At 36.0% G+C, this 26,517-nt stretch overlaps 2 protein-coding genes across 2 annotated transcripts in view; both read right to left on the bottom strand.

Moving 5' to 3' along the window:
• LOC117413733 (prickle-like protein 2) overlaps positions 1 to 4,045 on the bottom strand; it is a 72,553-nt gene extending 68,508 nt beyond the window's left edge. The window contains exons 1-2 of the mRNA XM_058999670.1: positions 3,885 to 4,045; positions 1,594 to 1,679 (exon numbers count right to left, since the gene is read on the bottom strand). Coding sequence (XP_058855653.1) covers positions 1,594 to 1,679; positions 3,885 to 3,926 — 128 coding nt within the window. The 5' untranslated portion in view covers positions 3,927 to 4,045. The remainder of the gene's footprint in view (positions 1 to 1,593; positions 1,680 to 3,884) is intronic.
• A 7,099-nt stretch (positions 4,046 to 11,144) lies between these two features.
• The window catches only part of LOC117413997 (A disintegrin and metalloproteinase with thrombospondin motifs 9-like), a 47,177-nt gene continuing 31,804 nt past the window's right edge, over positions 11,145 to 26,517 (bottom strand). Inside the window, exons 31-40 of the mRNA XM_058999669.1 lie at positions 23,851 to 24,021; positions 23,304 to 23,498; positions 22,521 to 22,650; positions 22,311 to 22,405; positions 21,745 to 21,839; positions 21,517 to 21,650; positions 20,129 to 20,220; positions 18,520 to 18,624; positions 14,881 to 14,968; positions 11,145 to 14,776 (exon numbers count right to left, since the gene is read on the bottom strand). Coding sequence (XP_058855652.1) covers positions 14,766 to 14,776; positions 14,881 to 14,968; positions 18,520 to 18,624; positions 20,129 to 20,220; positions 21,517 to 21,650; positions 21,745 to 21,839; positions 22,311 to 22,405; positions 22,521 to 22,650; positions 23,304 to 23,498; positions 23,851 to 24,021 — 1,116 coding nt within the window. The 3' untranslated portion in view covers positions 11,145 to 14,765. The remainder of the gene's footprint in view (positions 14,777 to 14,880; positions 14,969 to 18,519; positions 18,625 to 20,128; positions 20,221 to 21,516; positions 21,651 to 21,744; positions 21,840 to 22,310; positions 22,406 to 22,520; positions 22,651 to 23,303; positions 23,499 to 23,850; positions 24,022 to 26,517) is intronic.

Here is a 26,517-nt window from a genome sequence, read left to right as displayed (position 1 = left end):
GCTTTCTGTTGATCTTGCCATATGCAAACATTGTTTCTAAACCTAAAACAGTGACTAAATATAGATATCCCCCTCTGTAAAAATATGTGCATCACTGAACAAAAATCACATTGTGCATTTATGTTCTTTCAATGGCAGAAGTGTCGTCACCTTCTTTGGAATAGAAGGTTTTATAACAAAGAGTCTTTATGGTGAAGTGTACCATTAAGTGCTCACAAAAAAAGTCCTCCACAGATTTCCCTACAAGTACAACCTAGAACAGCAAAACATGCAGCAGTAATCCAGGCAGCAAATTAGAATATGAAGTCACCTTTAGAACAGAAGAAAAATAGCCTTTTGTAGTAGGTCTACAGGAAAACAAAACATGGAACGAGGTATTAAGACCGTATTCAGCCATGGCACTGCCATTCCAGGAAAAAATAGAAGAAAAAAAAAATGTGCAGACATTATCACTAATATATCTCTTACACTGGCCTTCAAGATCAAGTCTTTCACTGTCTTTTTGTATTTGCCAAGTTTCCTAAACTCTAATTCCCTCCAGCATGTTGTAAATTCTGTCTTTACAGCACAAAGTCCATTTACTTCCTTTATCACAGAGTTAAACTGTTGGTATGTAGAGGGAAAGTTTCAGCATATTAAGGGACTAATTGACTTATCTGAGACCACTGATCATGAGATGCAACTTACAAGAACTGTTCTCTGAACCTTTTCACAAACCATATCTTTCCATTGCTCACTAGATTCACAAATTGTGGTTTAACAACAGGGTTAGTCAATAGGAAAAAAAACATAAAATACACTGTTTAAAGTCATGTCTAACAATCTGGCAATGCTATTTAGCTTTGGCATTCAAAAAGAAGTAACTGCAAACATCGTCTAAGTATTTATCATTGGGACCCACACTGCATTCTTGCCAAGTCATCGCAGCAACTGTTTAAATTATTTTGTTGATCTGCAAAAGGATAGCTGGAAATGCTGTCACCAAAATGTTTTTTTAATGCATCTGCACAGCTAGCAGCTGTTCACTGAACTATGTGACGCAAGGATACTGAAACAGAATCACAGTCACATAGCAAATGTTGAAAAAGTATTTAATAAACAGCCGAATTGTTATGTTTTAAACAGTTCAGTATGCTAAAACTAGGAGTTATTGCTACTTTCTCTGTATTTGAAGAACAAAATCAGCACATGACTAATATAATACTATCTGCAGCCAAATCCAGTACTTTCTTTATTTTTCAATCTATACAGTAATTAGAATGGTAAGGGATTCAATATGCCAATTATTACATTAATAAAAACTATCCATTTTATAACAAATTCACTTAATTATCATCTTTAAAAATAAATATATACCAACTACTATAATGATTTTCAAAGTGTCTCTTAAATGTAGCCAATTAAACATTTGCTTTGTATTTCAACTGCCTAACAATTTCCCTGCATGCTGCACTGAAGTTTATTTAATTTCTCTAGTTGTAAACATAAATACAATGGAAAATATTTACAAAACGAACCACCAGTGCACCACGATCACCATCAGAAAAAGATATAAAGAAAGAGTCAATTACTGACATGAATACAATTACATACCTCCATTTATGCAACGCAAAGCCAGGACACTGATCTCCACACACATTACAAAGCTGTCCTCTTTCTGGATCATCAAGAGCAGTCAACTGCAAATTGTTGAAAAAAAATGATTTAAAAAAACACTTACAGATACAGACAGCTTGATACAATGTAACAATGGTCTTTACCTTTAGGGGTGCAGATAAACTGCAGATGTATCCAGCAATACAAGGCTGAACCTTATAGAGCTGCCCGAGCTACACATGGTAGAGATTATCCCCATCTCTTTTTTGTGTAATAAATTCAAATGTTTAAGGAGGTTCTGGAAATGCACAGCGTCAAGAACCATTTCTTATGCTCCAAGGCTGAGCAAATGTACTTCTGCATTCAATAACTCTACGGTGGGACCATGCTAGTCACAATTAACAGCACATGACAATACAGTATAGAAAAAAACATTTCCCAAACAAAAGGAAAAGGGCATATCAGTGTACTTACTATATATGGAGATTCTTTGACAGTTTTAAAGCTAAAAAAAACCTACAGTGTAAAAAAAATCTGATAATATGAAACACCTTTTGTGTCCAGCCTATAATAACTAAGATTATTTAGTTATAAACAATAAAATTAAACAAGTCGTGTTTTCAAAAGTTGTTGAAAGTTAACGATATGGTGCTTTTTTTTTTTTTTTGACAGGATGTATTCACTTTCATGTGTGACAATTGAAAAGTGACAGTAAAACATTCAAGTGATGTTTTTAGCCTACTGGTACAGTATGTCAGTGTATATTAAGTTTAATTACAGAGGCTCCGACTACTGTTGACATAAGCAGCCAGTGATCAATCTAGACTACTGTACTGCGGGTGCACCTCGTTAGCCAGGCCATAAAAGTCATCTCAGCACTGGCTTGGACCAAAGGATTAGAATACGGTTTCCTACAAATATTTATTAGTAAAGGGTTAGAAACCTGACTTAGTGATCCACTCATGGAACCATCTAAAATATTTCTGATACAGATAATGCAGTATGACCAATGAAATATACTACAGTTGAATTCTAGTGGTTATTCTGTTCAGGTGGCCTTTCCTAAAGTTTGTATTTAGGCCATCGCACGCAGTTTAAGAGGAAAGGCAATTTGTGTATTAAGTACATTACTTATTAAAGAACTAGATATTTTTGTGGCTACTTTGTATTCCCCTGGCTTGGAAAAACCAAACAAAAAAGGCATATGAATCAAAGTCTCCAAAGAAGTTGAATATAGAGCAAGTATGATGCATTGAGACACATATTTGTACTACTGAAAGGCATGTATTTTTTTAATTGGAAAAATACCTGGTCATGATGACTGCTAATTTAATCCTCACTGCACTTTGTTCTAAAAATCTATGAATTTGATGTCTGACTGGACCCACCATGATTTCAAGTTTCCATGAGAACCAATTTAAAACTTGTAGATACCCACTGATCCAAATCGAGTCACAGCCTGTTTTAGAAACCCACTAGACTGTAGCTGGAGAGCGATTTTCATTTTAAACCCAATCTAAGATACCTACTACCTTCTGTATGCTTGTCGCAATTACTAAAAGTTACAGTGTTGTCCTGAAAGGTGAAAAGCTGACAAATATACAAGAATGCATACGTATTTATCTTATAAAAATCTATTTTCATTAACAGCTCTCAATTATTAAACACAATACTTTCAGCTTTATGAAAAATTAAGTTTTAAAATTAAGTGAGACAATACTTTTAAATAGTACTGTTTCTTGAGGTTTGTCAGTCATGAGAAATAAGATTAATGTATGTAACCTTGCACAAAGAACATTCAATTCTCAGTAAAAAGAAATGCACTGTTCTTTACTGTAGTGTACAGTACGGGTATGAACAAACTACCTTTTCTTGGGCAGGTGTTTGTTCAAAAATGTTGATAGTACGTGCCAGTGGCTACATTTGTCTTTCTCTCTTTTTTTGTATCCAACAAGAAACAGTTTTGCAAAATGCAAGTATTGTTTTTATTTCTTAAAAAATTGACATGGATGAAAACTGTAACGATGAAACTTGCTGGTGCAAGCTAAAAAAAATCTACTTAAAATGCGCTTGCAGCTGTAATAAAAATACGACTTTATCATCAGTCAATACAAAACTCATTCACAAGTTTAGTACTGGACGCAGATCACCCTTTCTTGGCCAATAAAAGCTGTGTAACATGCATGGAGATAAACCCCGAGTGTCCCAGAACGCTAGAACAATGCCACCTTCACCTTTGCCTAAGCTACAGATAAAATAGCAAAACACACCCAGCTTGCATTACTTACCGATCTGCTGGAATGTCTCTTTTTGGAACTGCGAGTGAACATGACAAGTTAATTTCCCAGGTTTCTGATTTGTAAACGAATACTAACTCCTCTTGCGCATTGGTAGATGAATCCTCGATGTGACGCTCGAGTTCCCGCAAGCAAACACTATCCAATGTCATTAATGAATAAAGAAGACAGCCAATTTCCGGAAATCGCAGCTCCACCCAAGACAAATTCAGCCAATGACATCGGTCACTGGCTCTAAAGTTGAGGAGTTTTTGTTGAGTTTTAATACAAATTTGACATACCCGCATATAAAAATAATCAAAGCACCTAAGGTTTAGCTATACGAAATGAAATACATAGATTCTATGTTATATATTTCATTTTTTACATGTACAGATAGTGCTAGTAACATGTTTCCACGAAGTACTTTTTGCTAATGAATGATATGTTAAGCAAAGGTAAATAAGTAACTTTTGACCAACAAGAGAATTTCACAGTTTAAAGTTTAACCTTTTCAACCCGTTTAGAAAATTCTGTTAAATCCCTGCAATAACTAGTTTGATGTAGCCTATGTATTTACGTATTTATTTATTTGTTTGTTTATTTATCCTTATAAACGTTTGGCGAGTAATGAAAATACATATTACATAAACCATTTACTGAATTATATAATCAAGAATCTACTTTTTCAACGACCCCCAAAAATTGATTCTCTCTCTCTCTCTCTCTCTCTCTCTCTCTCTCTCTCTCTCTCTCTCTCTCATCTATATTTGATATCAAATTAATCAGTTACATGTGCAGTACAAAAGTTACTTTACAAAACGTACCTTGACACGCAAAAACTCCTTTTTGATGTACGCTCACAGTTGCGCACTGCACAAAGTACCACATTTTCATTGGTACCAAATATTGTCATGACACCAGTGGCAAGACTATTACGTACTGTTCATACGTGTAAAGCAGTGGTAGAAAGCAGGCGTCTCAAGTTCAGTTTACATTTAGCCTCTAGCCTTTCCCTTAAAGTACACTGTTTGCTGTGGGAAAACAAACAGCAAGAAATGTGATCTAAAATGTGGCATCTGCAGTACGTTACCTGACTGCACGCATGGTTTGCTTTTTTTAAACCCCTGTAAAGCAGTTGCGTGACCATTGGAGACGAATTAGTGTCAGAGAAGAGAGCTGTACAGTTGACAGCCTCTGTACTGTAGAGTGTTTATCTAATGCAGGCTTTAGTTTAATTTAGTTTTAAGCCAATTTACTTATTACAGCAACTAGAAATCAAAACTGCTAATAATGGCTGTTCAAGAAATTCTCTAAAGTGATGTTCACAATATCTTGGTCCGGACACTTTCCATTACAAATTATTGCTGCAGTTACTGTATTCAGTCACATGGTGCCACAGTGTGTTGAGTCGCAATCAAAGAAAGCACAACTAGAGCATTTTGTCCCGTGTCTGCTTTGCAAAAATCCAATTAAAGTGAATGCGTTAGTCCGCCTTTCGTTTTCTCTGTAATGTATGATTCGGTCTGAATAAGGTTTCCTTCCAGTCAGTGGTGCATGTCGTTTGTCTCTGACAGCAGCGATCCATTTATCACACTGAAACAAAAATGGCTGTCTGGCTCCTTCACTAGATGACAATTCAGACTTCAAAAGCATTTAGCCTTCCACACTGCAGGGGCACTTTACCTAACCTTTAGCAAAGATGGTAGATAATACATACTGTGCAGCCATAACTCTGCCTTTGTGCATAATGCAATTCACTTCCTGTGATCTGTGTAACAGGACCCCACATGTGCCACATACCAGGGTTCTGTACTGCCTATAGGAATCTATGTGTGGGCAAGTGAGGGCCTATTCTTTTCTACACAGGTAACACATGTGAATGGGGGGGAGACATAACCAAGAACTTCCATCAAACGTACGTGTTGTGTCAGGATAAATGGACTTCATCTGAGTCCAAGTGAAAACACGATAATCAACAGTAGTTCCAAATGACACAAATTACATTTGGTTTGGTTCTTCCTCTTAGGCAATGGTTCCTTATGTTAGTCATGTGCCTCTAACAGCTACAGTTTTCAGTTCAGACAAATGTTAATTATTTTCTTTTTTCAAGTACATTTAAGTTTAAACAACTTGTTGGTAGTATTCAGTGAATGAGTTAAAAAAAACAAACAAACTAAAGTTTGAGGTCTTAGCTGACTTCATATACAGAGAAATGTCACCACTCCACTGCAAAAAAACTCCAAAAAACTGGAAACTACAATTGAAGTCATGTCTTCAACAGCACCCACCCACCCACCCATATATATATATATATATATATATATATATATATATATATATATATATATATATATATATATATATATATATATATATATATATATTACATATATTTAAATGCATAAACACATATATTTAAATACATAATGCATATATTTCTTTTAATACAGAGCTACAAACAGAACCTATTATTAGGCCCCACAATGTATCAAACTGTGCAACCATAAGCCCCTAACCTGCCATACTGTTCCAACAAAGTGCTGGAGTTACCCAGGGGAGGAGATCAGAGCACTCTTCAATTATTCAGAAGTACATCACTGTGGGTGGTGTGCGTCTTTGAAAGGAAGAATACAGATCGGCAATTTTAAAGTCGAGTAGCAGTAATGTTAATGTAACATTCTTGTTCGTTCGTTGTCAGGATATTGTTTACATTACTTCTCCTGTTCTTACTTCTCCACTGGAAACGTACTTTACAAGACACCTCGCAGCAGGAATAAAGCCGAACAACCTTCTTCTTTAGAGACCATTGAAAACTCCCTGCGGATTTCAAAACAACACAGGAAAAAAGAAACTTGCTGCCCCTTCAGTTACAACATAAGCTGTGCAAATCATCACTTTTAAAAGTGTGCACATTGTTCTTATTATTCGTAGATGTACACAAATGATGGCTAACAGTAATAATGTTACATTATTAGAATAATAACTGCTCCTTACATCAGCAGTTTTACAGAATAATCAGTTTTAATATCCCACACACTACATTTCACATTGAAAAAGTCACCACAGTACTTTGGTATATTTTGACAGTTTAAGGTAAGCATGCGTAAGAATGGGTTTTAAAATGAAATGGGCCCTTCTTACTGTTTTAATAATTGTGAGAAGTCTGTATGTCTGGGAACGCATGGCGGACCTCAGTTACACAGAGTATTTGTCGATGTATTCCCTTAATATGTTAATCTCTGTGGGACACAAACCAAGTCAGTTAACAACTTGCAGTGGCTCATGGACATGGCATTCTAATGATTACTGACATGGGGATCTCTACCAACAGTACCAATCCAAGACTCTTACACAACCAAGCAGCACCCTGCTTCAGAATACCACCCATTACTACAGTATATCTTTGTCTTGGATCTTTCTTACAATCATATTTTAGAATGATTTAATAAACGTAGCGTCAAAGACATCAAGTTACACCACAAATTAACCTTTTAAAGTGAGCCTGTTAGAGTGTCTTATACATAATTTAATGGATTTCTGTAAAAATGTCTGAAGCCTTCTTTTGATTTTTTTTTTTAAAGAAAGCATTACATCCCACATTCCCCCCTCTTTAACATGTCTCTTCTCAATGATATTCAAATCAGAGAGTTGCTTCGTGAGTAACAAAGATAATGTAACGTATTTTCCATTTAAACAGAGCACTGTCTACCAAAGCTCATCCTCACCATTGCCATGTTTTGCCTACAGTCACTGTGTGATCTGATTAAATATTACATTTCCTTACTTGAAAAAAAGTTTTATCAGATATTGTGACATGGATACAGCACACCTGTTAGGGCCCCAGGTCATGCTTTCAGTTCCTTCCCATCTTTTCCCATGGGTCCTTCTTATTATGCATAAAGACCTATACTGTACAATGACACTTCATGTATTGAAAGATAGTCTAACCAATGCTGTCATATTACTACTTACCAACACCAGGATGGATGTTGGAGAATATTTAACATGTATTGCAATTAATAAATTGTTTTATTTAAATACAAATGAAGAGTTATAAAAAGTACATGCTATTATATAAATGATAAAGCACCTGCAACATCTGCTTCAGTCAAGCCAGTAAGACTTTCAATTATTAATCGTGAGATTGCATTTACTTCCCTATAGCGCCCCATCACATTACCCACTTCCTCATATGTTCAAGTCTGAGCCAGGAATCCAGGTGACATCAGGGATAAATCCAGATAAACAAAGATCATCTTTTAGTAAATATTACTGTCTATCGACTCCCACCTATCACTGTGCAAAGGGGACTTCTTTACTTCATTATATGGAGATCATTCATCACCCAACACGTCATGTTAACAACGATTCCAGCCTCACTGCAGATTATAAAACGCTCTTACAGAAGACTAATGCACTTGTATGTATCTTTATGTCTTCAGGGCTGAACAGGGAATTTCCATTTTCAGAGTATTGAGAATTACACTTAATTCATTAATCATAGATCGTCCCTTGATTTTTTTTGGTCCACTGTATTTCACTGCTGTTATTATACAGGGCTTTCAAAATACACTCAAAGAGGTTTTAAAATCAAGAGACAAAGATCCAAGGAGGTTACATAGGACACTTATTACATGACTTTACAATTACAAGCTTATTACATGACTAGACAGCCCCTTAAACTTAAAGAAAATGTAATTTCCATGGTCACAAGATCTCTCTCTCATCGCAACGATACAAGTGATAAGAGCAAATGCTTCATACATACATAAACTGTATGAAGTCTGGTTTTATGGTGCAGGATACATGTATTGAAAAGAATGGGTTAGCCTTAATGCACAGGACTTTGTTTGCAGTGCATTCCTGCCCACTAAATGTACACTGCACAAACAAATATCACTTGGTAACAAGGTAAATAAACAGAGACAAATCCTTTAAAAACTCACCGTCTCCAGACAGTCAACAGACCATTGCTGCTAAAGTGTTGCATTCCTTCTCCATAGTTGTAAACTTTAAGACTACTTAAAGTTCCAAATCATTAACAACACAGGTCTTTAATGAATGCAGACGGATATTTGCTTCATGGTGTCCAGATTTACATTGCTTCTTTATTTTCTCCTATTATACAAAGTTGATAAATGCTGCTCAACTCCAGGGCAAACATATTACCTATAACATGAATATCACGTCACAGAGTGCCTGTCTGCAAACTGGGCACATCAATTCCTTATCTATGAGGAGATAAAACAAATATGTGAGCTTCATATAACAAGTAATAATTGCTTAGGTCAAGAGAGTTTACTAATCATGCAATATGGTGAGCCACTGTCACTTCAGGGCTAGCGCTTACAGTATGTTAAACTAGAAATACTCTTCAACTTCCCATGAACTAATCTCAGTTCATGTATTCTTTCATGTAATTTCTCTATCGTTTCCACAATCAACAGTAGGAGATAAGAGTGAACCTAGCTGCTATTCTGTTCTTTTGCAATCCATGCGTTTCCTTGTATGCTGAACAGAACGTGTTAAGACTTGCAGGCTGATTATTTAGAGAAAGCGGAAATATAATATAACCGTAAGTAAACCGTTGAACTTATCTGATTTAATATAGTGCAGGCAACTGGTAGTCATGGATATATTAAAGAGTTATATACTAAAATACCTGTTGTTGCAGGCCATGGTTATATTAAAAAGAGTTCTATATTAAAATGCCTGTTGTTATGGGCCAATATTCAAAATTAAATAAATACTTAAATATTGTTGAAAATGGGACCTGGATTAGCCACAGCTGGATTTTATTGGCACATTTTACAGCACTGGTGAATAACCCTGGATTGTATCAAATACCTATTTGTGGCTATCACAAGATTACCCCTAGAAATAGGGGGCTGTTTAAATCCAGGGTGATTCCCCTGTGCCGTAAATCAAAAAATGTAGTGTCTGAATGCACAATAACTGCTAACTCACTCATGCAAAAACGTAGATATATTGACTCCCATTGGGGCAGTCAAGAGTGGAATTTCTGTAGTTCATCTTCCATTAGCTTTTAAGATACCACCAGACATTGCAGGATGCTGATTCTGCCTTCATGGCTCAGAGCAATCGTTACATATTAAACAGGAGTTACTAACAAGTCTATTATCAGGGGTTAAAAGACTAAATGATTCTTACAGAACCGCTGTGGGAAATATGTTGCTACAAAAAAGAAAATGTAAGAAATAATAATAATAATAATAATAATAATAATAATAATAATAATAATAATAATAATAATAATAATAATAATTTAAACAGACCACCCTTGATAGCCACTTATTTGTGGTGTTCAGCCAAAAAAACAGTTCATAATCCTTGGAAACAAATAAGTTATACATATCTTTAATAAAACATTCCATTACAGTTTGCAGTAAATCCAGGATTGGTTTTATAGAAATTGCAATACCTAAATTACTTTTCAGTGGAAAGACAACACATTTGAATGATGAAAGTAGCTCTTTCAGAATGGCTGAATTGTGCCCCACAGAAAGTACTCAAAACACAAGAACAACTGGCTTCATTCCAAACGGCAACCAACGGAAAAAATAATATATCATGTTTTCACCCCTTGCAAACCAAGCGAAGATAGTATTTTAATTATAATACTATGTTTTAACCACAGCATTCCAGGAGTGTTATTATTTTTACTGAGTACTGAGGCAACACAATGGTTTAATTAAGCTGTCAGCTCTACTGATTCTATTTTACGAGGGCGGGACCCACAGCTTTAAGGGAAGACATTATTATTATTATTACCAAATCTCCACTAGAGGGCCTCTGCTCACTTAATAGCATAAGCAACCACTGATTTACAAGTAGCCATGAACAACAGACATCACAAACATCCTCAATTCCTGACATTTCTTTCTGCCATATACTGTACTGCATTATCTATTACACAGAAAAAATACAGCATACAGCAAAAAATCTCAGTAAGAGTTTGTTGTTAACAACTGCATTGCAGAATCTGAGGTTATATAGCCTCCCCTGATGCATGATGCTAAGAGGCCTGTTCTATATGCATTTAATCTACTATCAACACAAGAGAGGAATCACATCTCAGAATAAAGTATTAGTAGGATCAATAAGCTTTATTGGAATACATATTTAAGCCTTACAAATGAATTCTCAACTAGATTTGTGAGCAGCAATAATGCCATCATATCGCCTCTTCCGTTCCACAGCTTAACATTTGTTTTGTTCATGGAAGTGAAAACACCAAAGTCAACCCCGTGTATCAAAATAATTTATTTGATAAGCAGTGAATAGTCATCAAAACAGCTTTCAGTGCATAGTTTAACAATCAGAGATCAGGCAAAAAAAGATCTTGTTTTTACAAACCAATAACTTAAAAATGTAACACACCTCAGAATTAATTTAGTATTAAAATGTGTGCTTAAATGCAGAAATCATAAACATAATTAAAACACTTCCAAACTTATAGGTTCTGAAGCAACCGCATGTGTTTCCTTTTAAGAGTAAACACAATGTATTTCCATTAATATATAAACCATGGCTCTGATATGGGTAATCATGTGAATTTGATAATACAGGTGGCACTGATATATTACAACACAGTGAAACTGAATCAATAGCGTGAATAACTAGGTCATCTACAAGTACAGATTGAAAATACTGTATATGTAAATATTAGGATTCCTATAACACAGTGCCCAGTATAGAGGTAAAACTCTTTTCTGTACATAGTTACACATGATAACATTTATATACAATAACATTTAGATAGAAAAAAAAAGACTTACAGTAAAATGCATCCGCTACACTTTTCACTTTTAAATTTAGCAGAAATCTAAACAATTAAATCAATTCCCTTATTTTGAAGTGATAGGATAAAATCATTAAGTGCAACAAAGGCACCACAGTTTAGACACTGCTTTAAAAAAAAAAAAAAGCAATGTTACTCTTAAAAAGCACAAAAGGTTGTCAAACACAGACAGCCACTGCTTTTCAATTTCCCTTTTTATAATACCAATGAATAAACTAGTTAATTGCCACATACAGGTCATGTTATATCCGTGCTGATGGCAAAGTAAAGCAAAATACACTGGAAGACATTACATAAATTATAATTCACAAATATATTTACTTTAAGTGGGTCAGTCCTTGCCCTGACTGTCGACTCATCTTTGGCTCTCATATTCCTGGCAGCTTCCCTACTTATTGGAATAGTCATGTATTAAAGTAACCCTGAGGTTTGTAACAGGTTTACTGAAACTAGATGCCATGTGATATATACAACTGAGGTAAATTAGACACAATATGTAAATACACTGTTAAAAAAAGGTTGGTTTTCAATGAATCCTACTTTGAGCATAAAATCAGTAGAACATTCTACAACAAGTTATCAATTTTCAAAACTCTTTTTACAAAAATCATGGCTGAAAGTCTGCAAAGGCTTGTCCTTGGAAAAGTTGCTAATATTGTTAACCTTTCCTTCAGTAATTAGAAATACGAATACACAAAACAGTTTCTTGAAATAATGAGCAAGTCATTTTACTTGGTTAAATGCTAGCAGTGTATTTCTAGGGTTTCCCTTTTTCTTTAAAAAACAGATACATTTCAATATAAAAACACCAGGCTGACAGCATTGTTACAGGTACATAGTTTAGCATTCACATTGTGAAGCAGATTTTTCAGCTTCAGTAAAATTTTGACTGATGTAAGAGCTATCTTCTAAGATTTATCACTCAAGGGCTTTTGCAACAAAGGTATGCTTTAATACATTGTTATAAAACTATGTCAGTCCTCCTCTGCTTTGATAGTTCTACCATCCATGCTAACATTACAATACTTATAATAAAGATATATGGACTAGATTTTTCTCTAACAAAAACAAAACGTGCTAATGAATACAAATGTACTACTACTAATAATAATAAAAGAAGAATGTGCAATAGTTACCATTGAACCTTAAAAAGGAAACAATATGAAAAAATATCAAAATTGAAAATATTTCATAGCACCATTTTTCAAAAGTGTCCTGAAAATGTGAAAGTAATGGCCATGCCTTCCTTTTTTTTTTCTTTGCATGGTGAACAAAACAATTTGTCATAATGTACGTGGGTGCTCAGGATATAGACACATATTAAAAATAAGATCTGTTCTGACAAACTGCCAAAACAAACTAATGTAATATACTTCAAACGTTTTTACCTATTGCAAAGGCTGCACGGTACACTGATTTAAAAAGTACACAGTAAATCCATAGTTCCATTAAAATGACATGACAATAGCTATGCTATAATTCAGATTTAATATTGGGTTTGACAGTCCCAGAAAGGAACACTCTGGTAAATCTCTGGTACAGGGTGTAGTTTTGCAATCTTCTTTTGTTGTGGTCCTCTCAGTCTGACAGTACGAGATATAAGAGCATCTCCTTCTCTGTCCATCATCATCAAGGATGATATTTGGGAAAAAAACTGAACTTGCTGTTTATTTAGTGATGCTTGAAATCTGATTAAGGTTGCGTTGAGCGTGCAAGCAAACAGGCATTGATATAATGATTGGAAATGTTCACAAGATTAAACAGAACTTGGCAGAGGCTGCCCGGTCGACAAGACCTCCTACAGGCTCAATCAAAAGCTGTCAGGGGGAAGTCCAGATTACCCCACTCCACTTGTTAATTCCGCACTTGTTTTTCTTATCAACATGCTTGCTTGTTTCCAAATCTTAAATATCAGAGTGCAAGAGTAACTTTTTCTTCTTCTACTTTATCAAGACCGTTGCCCATTACCCATGACATATCTCCTGCAGCCGAAGGGTAATTGATGAGAAATGCTTCTTAATTAAATCCAAAGCATCAGATGTTCCTCTGAATCTTTTCATGCACAGACAGACGACTGGCTCTGATCTCCCTGTAGTGTCAACTTTTCATCTTCCAAGACATTTTGTGTCACACCTCTCTCAGCTGTCCTGGCTCCAAGCACTTTAACCTTCATGAGTTTCTTTCATCTCTTTCAGTCTAATGGTCATCTTTCTTTTTTAATGGTCTACGATTCCTTTTGTTTTAAGTTTCAATGCCTTGGAGGTCAATGTGGTTGTCAGGGCGCTTCACAATGAAGCACAAGGTACGTGTTTTTCACCAGCGCTCTTCTGTCCTTTGTTGTACTTTATAAGTTATGTCATCATCATAGACCAATCAAAGTGCTGCATTTACTTCACAGGAATACAAGGCCAGTGTATTTAGAGCCCTTCACACTCAACCAACTCTCTGAGGTAAAACTAGAAGAAAGGTCTTGCCAAAACAAATGTAGAGAAAACTTCAGGATAAAAATACAAAATCGTAATCTGTAGTTCAAATGGGTTTTAGTGTCTGCCGCTGATGGCCTTCTGTCCTGTAAACACAAGTCAATGCTTGCTTGATGACACAACACATCCTGGTGAGTTTATTTAGTATCAGGAGGAGGTAATGCAATCCCATGTGTTTTACTGCAAAGGACACATGCTATTGTACTGAGTGTGCCTAACAAATACATTCTTGTGTTAATAAACATTATTTTAAATGCTGCGTAATTTGACCTCTTAAAGAAAAAAAAAAGAACGTACAATTCCTATATCCTTTTTCACTTAAAAATGTAAGTTAAAATATAACAGCAGCGCAATTACTGGTAAAATCATTGCACTGCAATGTAAACAAAAAGAAAAAAAACATATACTTAATACAACCTTATCACTTACAATAAAAATATGTAAATCAAATAAATAAATTTCAAATATATATATATACAATATTTACATTCTATATATACTGTAATATATACACATTGCAGGCACCAGAGGTAATATATATATTTTTATCTTCATTTTGCCTCAGCACCTCCTGAAGATCAGAACTTAAAAAGCTCCTGAAAGAAAGTGGGAAAAATGTATTAGAATTAGAATACCAAAACATAAAAAAGCTTTACTTAATATATTAAAAGTTTCATAGAGCACAACAAGAAAAGCTAACCTTCTGCTACAACACGGAAACCTGTTCCAGAAAAGGGAGTGCATTTCCCACAGTATCCTCCACATTTCCCTGTCACTCTGCTGCTATCCTGTGGAGACAAAAGGAGTCACATCCTAAATGGTAAACTGAATTCCTCTAACGCTACACAATGGTGTCAAATATCCACAGATTTCACGCAGGTTTAGTCACAGTAGGGGCTATGACATTACACACTGTATTTAAAAACTATTAAATACATCCTGTGTGAGACCTTTTATAATTTCAACATGCTTTACCGGTGTTGCCTTTGATGTCAAACACATTTATATTTTGGCTCCTTGTTGCCAATTACCTGCATAGCCTGCCGATTGGGCCTCTAACATGCAAGTATTTTAGATTAGCCATCCTAAATTACTCTATGGGTTCACTATAAAATGACATTTCACAGTCACACGCTTGGCAAAACATCATGAATATGTTCCACAGTGGTGGAAGATAGACCAAAGTAAAGCGAATGTTCGGGATAAGGTGCAGTGTGGCATCAAAGCTGCTAAAAAAAAGAATGCATGGCTATGTATACAATGTGCAGTCAATGGCAGCATAGTCTGTATGCTCACCATGCTCACTCTTCCTCTAGGCAAGAAGGCTATATATCCAAAATGCAATTCTAACCTCTTTTCCTTTTCAGAGTTTTAGAGTGGAATAAACCTAACCAAGCTCCTTTATCTTTTAAAGAAGGGGTCCTGGAGAGATATAGGGTCTTCTGGTTTTTGTTTCAGTCAAGCTCTCAGTTACTTAATTGAACCAATTACTGGCTTAATTAGTCAAGATTAACATGAGTTCTGGATCTTCAGCCACTGATGATGTAAAGACACCTATAAAACCTGCATTATCGGGGCTCTCTGGGACCAGGGTTGGAGACCCCTATTGTAAAGCTCAAACAGAAAATACAGCGTTGTAGGCTTGGGTCACCTTGTCTAGGGATATCAGTAAAGTTTATCCCTATAGGGCTAGATTAAGATAAGCCGATCAGGTAGGCCAAGGTTACTTGACAGTTATACCTAAATATCATAGCAGGTGCAGTTCAGCCCACAGAGCTTGTTATCCATCGATACAGAGATGTCAGGAACAGGTTTGAAGTGCACAGCGAGCAATTTATACACTGCCCTGCTTAAAATGTCCAATTACTGGATCTCCATTTAATTGAGGCCCTTTGGGATAAACCTGACCAGGCTGTCTGTAAGCAAAAAAAAACTTTTTTTAATGAGGAGTATATATATAAATCTCACATTCCCAGTAACAGCAGAGTGGAAATAAAAATTCTGTTGAGTTTCATCTCACACTATCTGTTAATACACCAAAATTCACATTGTATGGTAAGATTATTAATGTTTATTAACATTAACATTAGACACTGGAGGTATCGTAACAAAAAAATGATACGATAACTCAAATTCTCTGAAGAAAAATTTCAGCACAGCGTGAATATAAATCAGATTGTTCTTTTCTTATGGTGACACCCAGAAATTAACCAAATGACCCAATACTTCTGACTAATTAAAATCTCTTATAGCTCCAACTCAAAGCAACTGCAGTTAACATGAAAGCTGACCTCTTCTCAGCTAAATGGAGCAGGGATCTCAAATTACACTGAGAAGCTGTTCCACCCACCCACTAACTACTCGGCAGGCTAATATGCCCATGACATAATGAGGACACAATGCTTATGTCACATTTACAATATGTTCAGTAAGGCTCTGCTGCAGTTCCTGTCAGATTGGCTGGATGTAGGCTGGTAATCAGTTATCGTCAGGCTGTGGAGAAGTTCATGAAAATACATTTACATGGAGGTGACTTTAAACAACAGAGCTAGCTGCTGTTAATACACTTTTTTTTGGTGGTTATTCATTGAAGATACCAGGATAGATCTGCAAAGATGCATCATCTCGTTTTTAAGATGTTGTTTTATAACTTTTTTTAGCTAAACTTTTAGTTTGACACAATAAGATAGATTGTAAATGTAATTATCTCATCATAAGCACTCATCAAAGGCTTTTACAAAATACAGATGATTTAGCTTTCAGGTCTTTCTTACTTCTACCCACTGCCTCTGGGTGTCTTTTCTTTTCTCCTGCCAAAAGAAGCATTTTAGCTGATTACCATTAGAAAGACATTCAGTTAACTCCTTTCTTTCAAAGCTCATTATGCCAAGTTTCTCCAAAGCAGAACTTTAAGGAATCAGAAGATCTCAAGGGAAAGTTTGAGGAAATGTGAAGACTTGGTTCTCTGCCCAGAGGCTACACTAAAACTTGCCTGCTGTTATTTGTTGAGTTTCTGACCTGGTCAGTTGGACCCTGTTGAAATAGTTGCTTGACAAAGTATGTTAAGTATCTCATTAAAGTGCTACTCTGGTGGCAACTAAATGAACTCGCCTATTTCTAAACAGTCCCCTTTATTTTCAATTATTTCAAATCAGATGCTGAAATAAATTAATTATTTGAAAGATTAGTGGAAACCTGCCAAAAGCATTTTGAATCAAGGTTTCCACTTAACTTGCATAATATGCTTTAGTTCAGTCAACAGACCTGGCTGTCTTTACACCTAATTGGATAGCTGGGAGCCCTAAGAGATTAATGTTTAAATACTTTGTGGGCTTTTCCTTCCTAAAACTTTATCAGTATGCAGCCCGGATCAAATGAGCTCTGCATTATTCAGATGCGATGGTCGGTATAGGTGAAATGTTGAGTGGGTTTCAGCTGCCTTTGTTTAATCACTAAATCAGAATCTATCAAACATCATAGGCATGTGAACTGTGAGTGGAAGCCAGCACTTATGACAATTACAATGAAGAATTTGTAAATTTAAACAAAAAAAACTAGTTCAGCTAACAAGCATCCATTTTTATCACAACCTAAACTAAGCCTTCCTGTATTTGTTTTGCTGGAGAATACATTTTGCATTAATGATGGCTTTTTTTTAATTATTTTTTTTCTCAGAATTAGACACCCCTTTAGAGTCAGGTTTTCTTTCTTACTTCGGTAATTCAGTAACTCTCGTTGGATATTTTTGCTGTGTAGTTTAATTCAACTGAAACCTTAGCAACAGTTACTGTGAATGGCTGTGGATGTCGCTAAATGATCCTTCAGACAGAGAGGCTGTTACACATAACCTGACCCATGCATGAAGGTACACAGTAAGGCTGAGCCTGAGACATGTCCCTTTCTAAGCAGTCAGTGGTGAGTAGAACAATGTTTAAAACCCTTTTTTTATTGGATAAAATTACATTCCATAATTGGTGTTTCTTTATGCTGGTCAAATATGCACAAGTAATGCAAAGACAAATTTATATAATAATATGAATATGCCAACTAAATTCAGATTTCCCCCATAAGTTCCTTGCACTATTTTCCACCTCTTCATTCACATATTATAACTCACACACATCCTATAGGGTTTGGTGTTGTTTTTATTTTCACTTTTGCTCCCGTGACGTCACAAGACGGCACATTCAAGACTCTGTACTTGGCTACCTTTGCACATTCACTTTCTGCTATAAGGTTATAAGATCCTAGTTTACTATGTGTAGCATTGAACCCAAGTATAACCTCAGGTGAGGTCCTTATATTACCAGTAATACTATACTGTAGTTCAATCTCTTACCGCTGATTTTTGTATATCAGCCACAGCGTAATTCCCTTGAGAAATCCATTTAGTTTCTTCAGCCACCTGAAGCCCTGTGCCAGATAGGTTGATACTGAAACGACCCTAAAAATACAGGAAAAAAACTAATTCAATTCCAGACAAAAATGTACACAAAAATAAGTAGGCCCATTTCATTAAACATTTGTTACTCACACTTTATTTAAGGAATGCTTTTAAAACTTTTTATAAACATTCTCTTGGGTTCTTAAATTCCTAATTGTATCCTGTGTTAAAAATAAAATGTATTTAGTTAGGATTTACATCCACAACAACTAGGTTAATCTGCAGTACGGCACTGCTTCAGCATTTGGTTGTTCTACATAATTTCCATTAGGGGGCAGCAGAGTTGTTTTATGGCCAGGCTTTCAAACTGTACTTAATTGTGCATATTTTCTCACTAGGCCTCAGAGTCTGTGTAGACAGGACTCACAGCAGCTAAAACCAACACATGCAATTTTACAACTTACAGAAAGAAGTCCTTTCTAGTTTGAAGAGCAAATGCTATGAAACTGTGGGGAGTTTAATTTGAACTTAAAAAAAGTTAGACCAAATACTGAAGAAACATGAGAGTGAGTTTGGGGAGGTGGGAAACGGATAGGGGGTATACAATAAGATTTTAAAACCTTAAAATAAATAAAACATTAAAACCTATGAACAAAATAAAACTGTAGTATGTGAGGTAATAGTCAGGTAATAGTATTCTATATAATATCTATGGTGGCTGTGAGAGGGTTGAATACAAAAGGAAGCCTTGAGCATTATACACTGGGCTGAATCACATACATAAAATGCAGATTATATTCTAGAATGACAGTAGCTTGTCCTGAACTAGATCCAATAGAAACAAGGTGCAGCATCAGCCAAGCCTGTGTTTCCAGGCATTCAGTGGATGTATTTCAGTAGAGAACAAAACTTGCCTCAAGCACAGTCTACCTTCTATCTATACAATTTCCCTCGTAAAGTAAATCTCATCATTACATTCACAACACAAATGTTTGCAAAGCAGAAGTGCAGATGCTGATTCTCATGTGTTCTTAACTTTCTTCAGCTGACTTTAACTTGAGGTATTTAATATCGAGGTAGATTCCTTTGCTTTATATGGGCATCGGTTGCTTCTATATGCATCATAAATGCTGATGCTCATGTGAAGATTCTGGAAAAGTACATATAGACTCCTTAACGTTCTCAGTTGGTTTGCCATGTAACATAGATTTTAAGGTTGAACAGTAAAACAGTGTTGCAAAAAAACATTGATTTCATTAGGCGATTGGATCAGCTGAGCACGTAAGCATCCAATGAGAACGCTCATATTTCAGCGCCGAAACGGCGGTTATTTTATTGTATTGATTAAGTTACTACAAGAGTCCGAGTCAGTAAGACGATGTTTAAAAAGTAAAGGTAATTGTATTTTTCATAAGTCTGCTGTGCCGTGCCGGCGAGGCGATATAAATTGATTTTAATGTTGTGGATTTATGTTACTTAAGTTTGACCTCGGTAGAATGTCAGCCCTGGTTACAGCCCTGTGTATGTCGCATGCTGTGTCTCCTCCATGACTTATTCCACATACCTGAGGACACCTGGCAGCGCTGTAGCAGTCTCCAGCTGTTGCAAAAGGAACATGGTGACCTTCCCGGGTATGTGCAAACTGCCAGTCTGTGGCTGGGAATATCAAAACAGCTGGTAAGCATCTAAAGAACCTCATTCTTAAATATCTTAACACACTTACAGCACAAAAACAAACTCCCTTTACTAATGCAAAACAATTATCAGGTCTCCTGATGTTGGACTAGAATAGAACCAAGTTAACGCTTACAGCACTAGCAGAGTGATCACAGCTCCATACTGGTATTACCCAACTTAAAACCATAAGATAACCTTGATTTTAGAGCCCCAAATACTTCAATATAATTACAGTCATCGTCAAATGTTGGGGTAATGTAAAATGATTTCGACCTCTGATAACCTTGGAGCCATAAGTGCCGACTCCTTTTTAATTTAAGAAATACATCTGTGACAAATTCAAGCTTTAATTATAATGTCTGCACTATCAATACAAGGATATTTTTTTTTATTAGGAATTGCACAGCCAGCCATTTTACCTTCCAAACGTAGGCAATCATTTTTATATACTTGTCTCACCTAAATACTTTTTTTCAAGCCGTAGTCCTCAACCTGAACAACATACATGTTTTCTTAAGATGTATGTAACAGGGTGGAGACCTTGCACTTGTGTGTGAACTTGCAACCTTGCACACCACAAGCGAGCATCTTAACCACTATGCAAAAGAGCCAGGCACGTCTGATTTTGTGGTTATTTTTCCTTTTAACCTCATCTCATCTTACTGTGGACAAAACCCTTAACGACAGTGCATCAAACATCAATACCCGTTCCATGTACACAAGTTACATACTCTGAAATATGTATTTCATATTCCATATATTGTTTTCAAACAATGACTGTCTTTTTCTCCGTTTCACCCCAGGAGCAGCAGGGCTCTCAGAATTGGGTACACAACTAATTTGTTTGATTTTGATTCATGGTGAAATCCATTACATAGGTCAAATGTGATGGAACAGGAGGTAATTACACATCATTTTCCAGAAGTGGGGTGATTAAGCTGTTAAGCTTTTATACATTTTGTAAGACCATACATTTAAATGCCCCACACAAGTATATATTAACACAACAACTTGTCCAGATGTGAATTCTTTGAGGAGATTGATCATTTTGAGAGCAGACCACCCCACACATTCACTTAGGTCTTATGTTTGCCACACCATATTTACCTTTTCCCAAGAGGCAAAAAACTACATTTTCATCCAAGATGAATGCGAGCAGTGAAGGCAGAATTAAACTGACAAGGCCATGTTTTAAGAGTAAGGAGACACTTATTAAAACGTGCTTGCAGGTAAACAATTGTAAGGTATTATGGGGAACATCCTGTTTTTACTCACTTATTATTTGCATTTTGTGGAGGTCCATCCTTACTTTGCTGAAGGAGGAGAATCCGGCTGCAGTGTAGTCTCTTCTGCAGTTACAGTCCTCCCGCCTGCTTCCATTGTAGGGGCACTCAGTGGGATTGTTGAGTCTAAATCAAACAGACATTTCAACAGTAAATATTGGAAGGGATTACTGCCTCAGAGATTTCATAGTGATAAACTGCACCTTGAGGTTCTTCTTACCTAAAGCCAAATACTTCAGAGAAATTTTCAGCATCACCGATCACAAGCGTTATATACTCCCTTGGACTTTCTGTCTGCATTCCAGCACAATAAATCTAAAGCAGACACAAAGAAAATCAGTAAATATGTAAGCTTTGAGATAGGAAATTTAAAAACTGCGCATTCAGCAGCACACGAAACAGATTACTACCAGTAAAATAAACAACGGTCGAGATGTTCCTCCAAATATTGTCATGTAAAAAACCTTTGATATCTTATTCTCTTTGTGGTTCAATAACATATTACTGTAACCTCAATGTCCAAGTAACTGGGGAATAAAACCCACCTTTTTCTCTTTGTGGGTGTTAGAAATCGTAAGCAGTGCTGATCAGATTTGTTACTTAACCTTTTAGTAAGTTAGCATGAAGAACAGATGTCTTTTATCCAGGTGTTGGTCTTCACTGTTTGAACACTTGTCGGGGTAATTAAACTATAAATATATACTGCCCACCCACTTATTATGGATAAACTATACAATGCAACGGAAAGACCTGATATATTATATTTGTTCATAAAATATAACACACCTTCACAGCTTTTCCTTGAATATTCAGCAAGTGTTCACCATCTTCAAGAAACCCTTTTAGTCTTTGTATGTCGCTGCAGCTCTTGGGTAATTCACCTTAAATTTGAAATGAGAAATGCAAATCAATGAATACTCACCATTACCATCAGAAGACCTTTATTAAATGTACTGGTGAGGTGGCAGACTGATTAACCCATGTCTTTCTACTCACAGTCATGGTTTTGACACACTCTGCTTTCCTCTGGTCGAGTGCTTAACTGACAGCGATTGCTGGTTTGGTCATCGGCTGTTAAACACTGGACTGTCCTCTGCATCACACCTTCTCCGCAGGTTGCTGAGCACTTCAATAAAAAATAAAAACACACGCACGGTTTTCAATTAACATATGTCTTTGAACAATAGACATATGTCTGTGCCATCAGATTTAATAAGTCCTGTCATTGAATAACATGCAAATAACCCAATAAATGTAAATGGGGTGTGCAAATTGCAATATTGGATCCCTTTCTAGCATGAAAAAAAAATACATGCAAATATATTACTGAACTAAACCAACAAAGATAGATGGGTCTATTCAATTGATATAAACAGTGGCAGATCTAAATACTGCCACTGAAATAATTAAAACTTCAAGGTTATAAAAATCAAACATCTAACAGTCCATGTGGGTCTCTTTAGGGCATTTCTGTAAAAAGCTGTAAAATGCCAGAAAGTGTCTTATTTATTTATGTTAGTGGTATTTAGATATGCCGGTATTTTGATCAATTGACCCCATGGGCTAGTCAGTCAAGAAAACGTTAGCCAACTTAAACATCATTTACAAAGTAAACGTTTAGGGAGGACTTTGTGTGTCTTCATTCAGTCATAATCCCACAGATGGTAGCTTTGCACCATTGCCTCCTCAGATAAGCACTGTACACATGCAGATCCCATTGAATGAAGCAGGATTACTATTGCAATCAGTAGGGTGAAATTAATTTCCAAATAAACTTACAAGCCCCCAGTCTCCTACTCTCCAGGATTCAGGTGCAGAGCACTCCCCAGGGTTACAGGCCTGAACGCTGGTCGGTGGAGTACCAGGGCAATTGGACGTGGCCTGATACCCATATTCATATTGGTCCTTAGCACTGTAAACTTCACTGCAAGAAGCAAGTCTTCTCTGGTATCCTTGGCCACAACTGACCGAACACTAGGACAATGCAAAGAGCAATAACCGTTTCGTCTGGTTAGTTTAAACTGTCCTTACATATTTGTAATACAAAGATAAATACAAATGTATGCCTACATAGAATCCTTAATGCCAAAGTGTTTCTCCAACCATTCAGCGTGTCACTAGTATTTCTTCCTTATTTTCTCAATTGCTTGCTCCATTGCAACTACAGCCATCCTTATTTCTGTACGTTATTAGTCAGCTGGCCTTGCTGTTTAAAATGACTTTAACAGCAGCAATTAACTCTATCTAACAAGCGCTGGATCTCCTAAGACTCCCCCACTCACAATCATCCAAATGAAGCTGTTACACACATTTTAAAGAGTCTCACCTCTGACCATGCGCCTGTAATCCAGATAAAGTCACACGGGTGGGTATTGCAGCTCTCTAAGTCAGCAGGTCTCTTGTCAGTATTGCAGTAAATCTCGTTCACTTCTTTCTTGCTGTCATCATGGCAAACCACCTTCCGATATTTGGTTCCAGAGCTACATGTTTTAGAGCACTAAAAAAAGTGAAATATATATTAGTTGCAGTGGATCCAATTTACAGACTTTAATATTATGAGAATAAAATCACAGTTTTTTTTTTTAATTAAAAAGTAATGTTTTCTGACCTTAAGAAAAAGTTTAACACTAATTTTGCATGGTGATTTAGCAGTTTTCCTATGTTTTTCTCATGGCTATGTATTAACCATTGTTTACTATGGTTTGCCTTGTTTTTTAATATGCTTTACCATACCTCTGTGGGCTTTACAATGCTTACCTAAACTTTACCATGTTTTTACTATTATGGTAAACTTTAATAAGGGGCCACACAGCATGTGCCAAAGAATCTGCACTTAGTTAGCAGGTTTGTTCCCCTTCCAGAGTGTAGCCACCAGCCTCAACACGACCCCACCATGCATTGTTAAAAAATCAGCCCTTATTGTTAGTATACCGAAGCTAAGAGACTGGTGCTTTAATGTGGTATAGTATCTGATTTAAAAATCTAACAGAGTTGCAGCACAGCATTTAATGTATACTATTACTACCAGGTATGTCTGCTATATCACGCTAAGGGCATATACTGTACCAATGACAGTAATTTAAAGATATTTATATATGAACAACTACATTTGTTTAAAATTGATATAAAGCCAACATATATCCATGACACACTCTGAAAGTTCAGATCAACACAAATTTGAGAACACCATGATTTTAATTCATTACAGGTTGATTTTAACGAACTGCAATTAAGCGCTGGCTTAGATGTATTATAGCTATTTCCCAATATTGTTCTAATGTAAATTGAACTGTTGTATTCCTGTATTCTCTCAGAGAGGCAGTCAGCACATCTTACAAGGCATGAAGAGAAGGAGCCCTCATAAAACGCTTTTACCTTAAATCATGACCTACGTCTGTGTTGCATATTCCATCTCAGCAAGCTTTAAAGTGCATCACTACTTCAACTTCGCTGTACAACAAACCATAAATCAAGATCAACGTGCTGTTCCAAACAACAGACACGATCTTTAGCGATGTAAAAGCCTTGCGTCAAGAGAGCCTGTTTGTGTGCCAACTGGTCTGGATTATGTTTCTCTTTTGACACAATACAACTTTGCAATTATTTAGCAAATTTAAAATAAACAAAAATTCTTTGACAAACATATTCTACCATTAAATGTTTTACAGTCACAGATTAATTAAATTGTGCTTGAAATTCTATAGCTCTGATTAGATGTTCTTATTTGTATTTGGTACTATACTGTATAGCAATAAGCGTTGCCCATAATTATTAACACCCTCTATAAATGCCAATATTATTCCCAAATAGCATTAAATAAATGTTGCTGCAACAAATATGTTATTGATTTACTTTGGTATTAAAAAAAAATGCTACTGTCATTTAAAGTGAAGTATTTCATATTTAAAATAAACTAGTAATAGCACAAATCAGACAGCTAAATGATATAGTATTGGACAATGTACATGTTTTCCTATTTGGTTAACTCTTTAAGTGCCATTACACATTATATTCTGACTGGCTTCATAAATATATTGGTGCTTGAACTTGACATTATACAAAAACTAATCTGAAAAATAAACAAAAACGTAGGGGGGGGGGGGGGCGGATGGGTAGTTGGGCAATTTGCCAGTTGCATTTTGCGACCACTTAATGTGCTTACAATACAGTGTGCCTTTACAGCAGGAGTGTTAGTTATTTTATCAAGGAGCAGGAAAGTAAAACAGATTTTAACAAAACAGACTGAACATGTGTCTCCAAGCATGCAGGGGGAACACAAAACCAACAACATCTGCACTGCATTACAGCTGCTTCCGCCAACGAAAAGACTAATTAACTGGCAAGAATGCTAGGACCTATTTCTTGGAATCATGTCTGTCACATGTTATAAGTTTCCACAGCATACACCCACTACAGCGTGGAGCCCTGGAAACCCTTAGGAAAGCAACGTGACCCATCTAAAATGCACCTTCCACAATGGGGTTTTATAATTACCTCCAGCTGTTGAATGGGGCAATGAGGGGGACAGACACGTATTTGGAGGCAGGTTTCTGGACTCATTAGACTGTTTGGTAAGTACTGTAATTTCATGCTGTTTGGTGACCTAGTTTTAGGACCGGCTGTACATTTTTTCTATGCAATTTTAATAAAAACTTTTGAGATACAATTCTAAGCAAATGTTTCCTCAAACTGTGAGACCTTTTTTTTCTACAGCCCTCTCTAAAAGTGTCGTAAAGTGTAATACAATTGGTCCATTCTGGTTCGCTGTAAACTTCAGAGTTTAATCACAAAAGTTAGATTATAAAGCTGCAGGTTATTATTATTATTATTTTTTTAAACATTCCAGTTTTTTCCCTATAATAATCCATATGCAAAATTTGGCATGTAGTTTGGCATGTATTGCTACTTTCATTATTACAACAATGTACTAACTGTAATTACATAAGTAAAACAAAACAGAGAAAAATCACCTGATTTTCATCATCAGCAAACC

Source organism: Acipenser ruthenus, chromosome 25 (assembly GCF_902713425.1).
Source record: "Acipenser ruthenus chromosome 25, fAciRut3.2 maternal haplotype, whole genome shotgun sequence".
NCBI classification, from domain to species: domain Eukaryota; kingdom Metazoa; phylum Chordata; class Actinopteri; order Acipenseriformes; family Acipenseridae; genus Acipenser; species Acipenser ruthenus.
The sequence above is the reverse complement of the archived record's forward strand: the minus strand, read 5'-3'. Positions and strand labels throughout refer to the sequence as shown.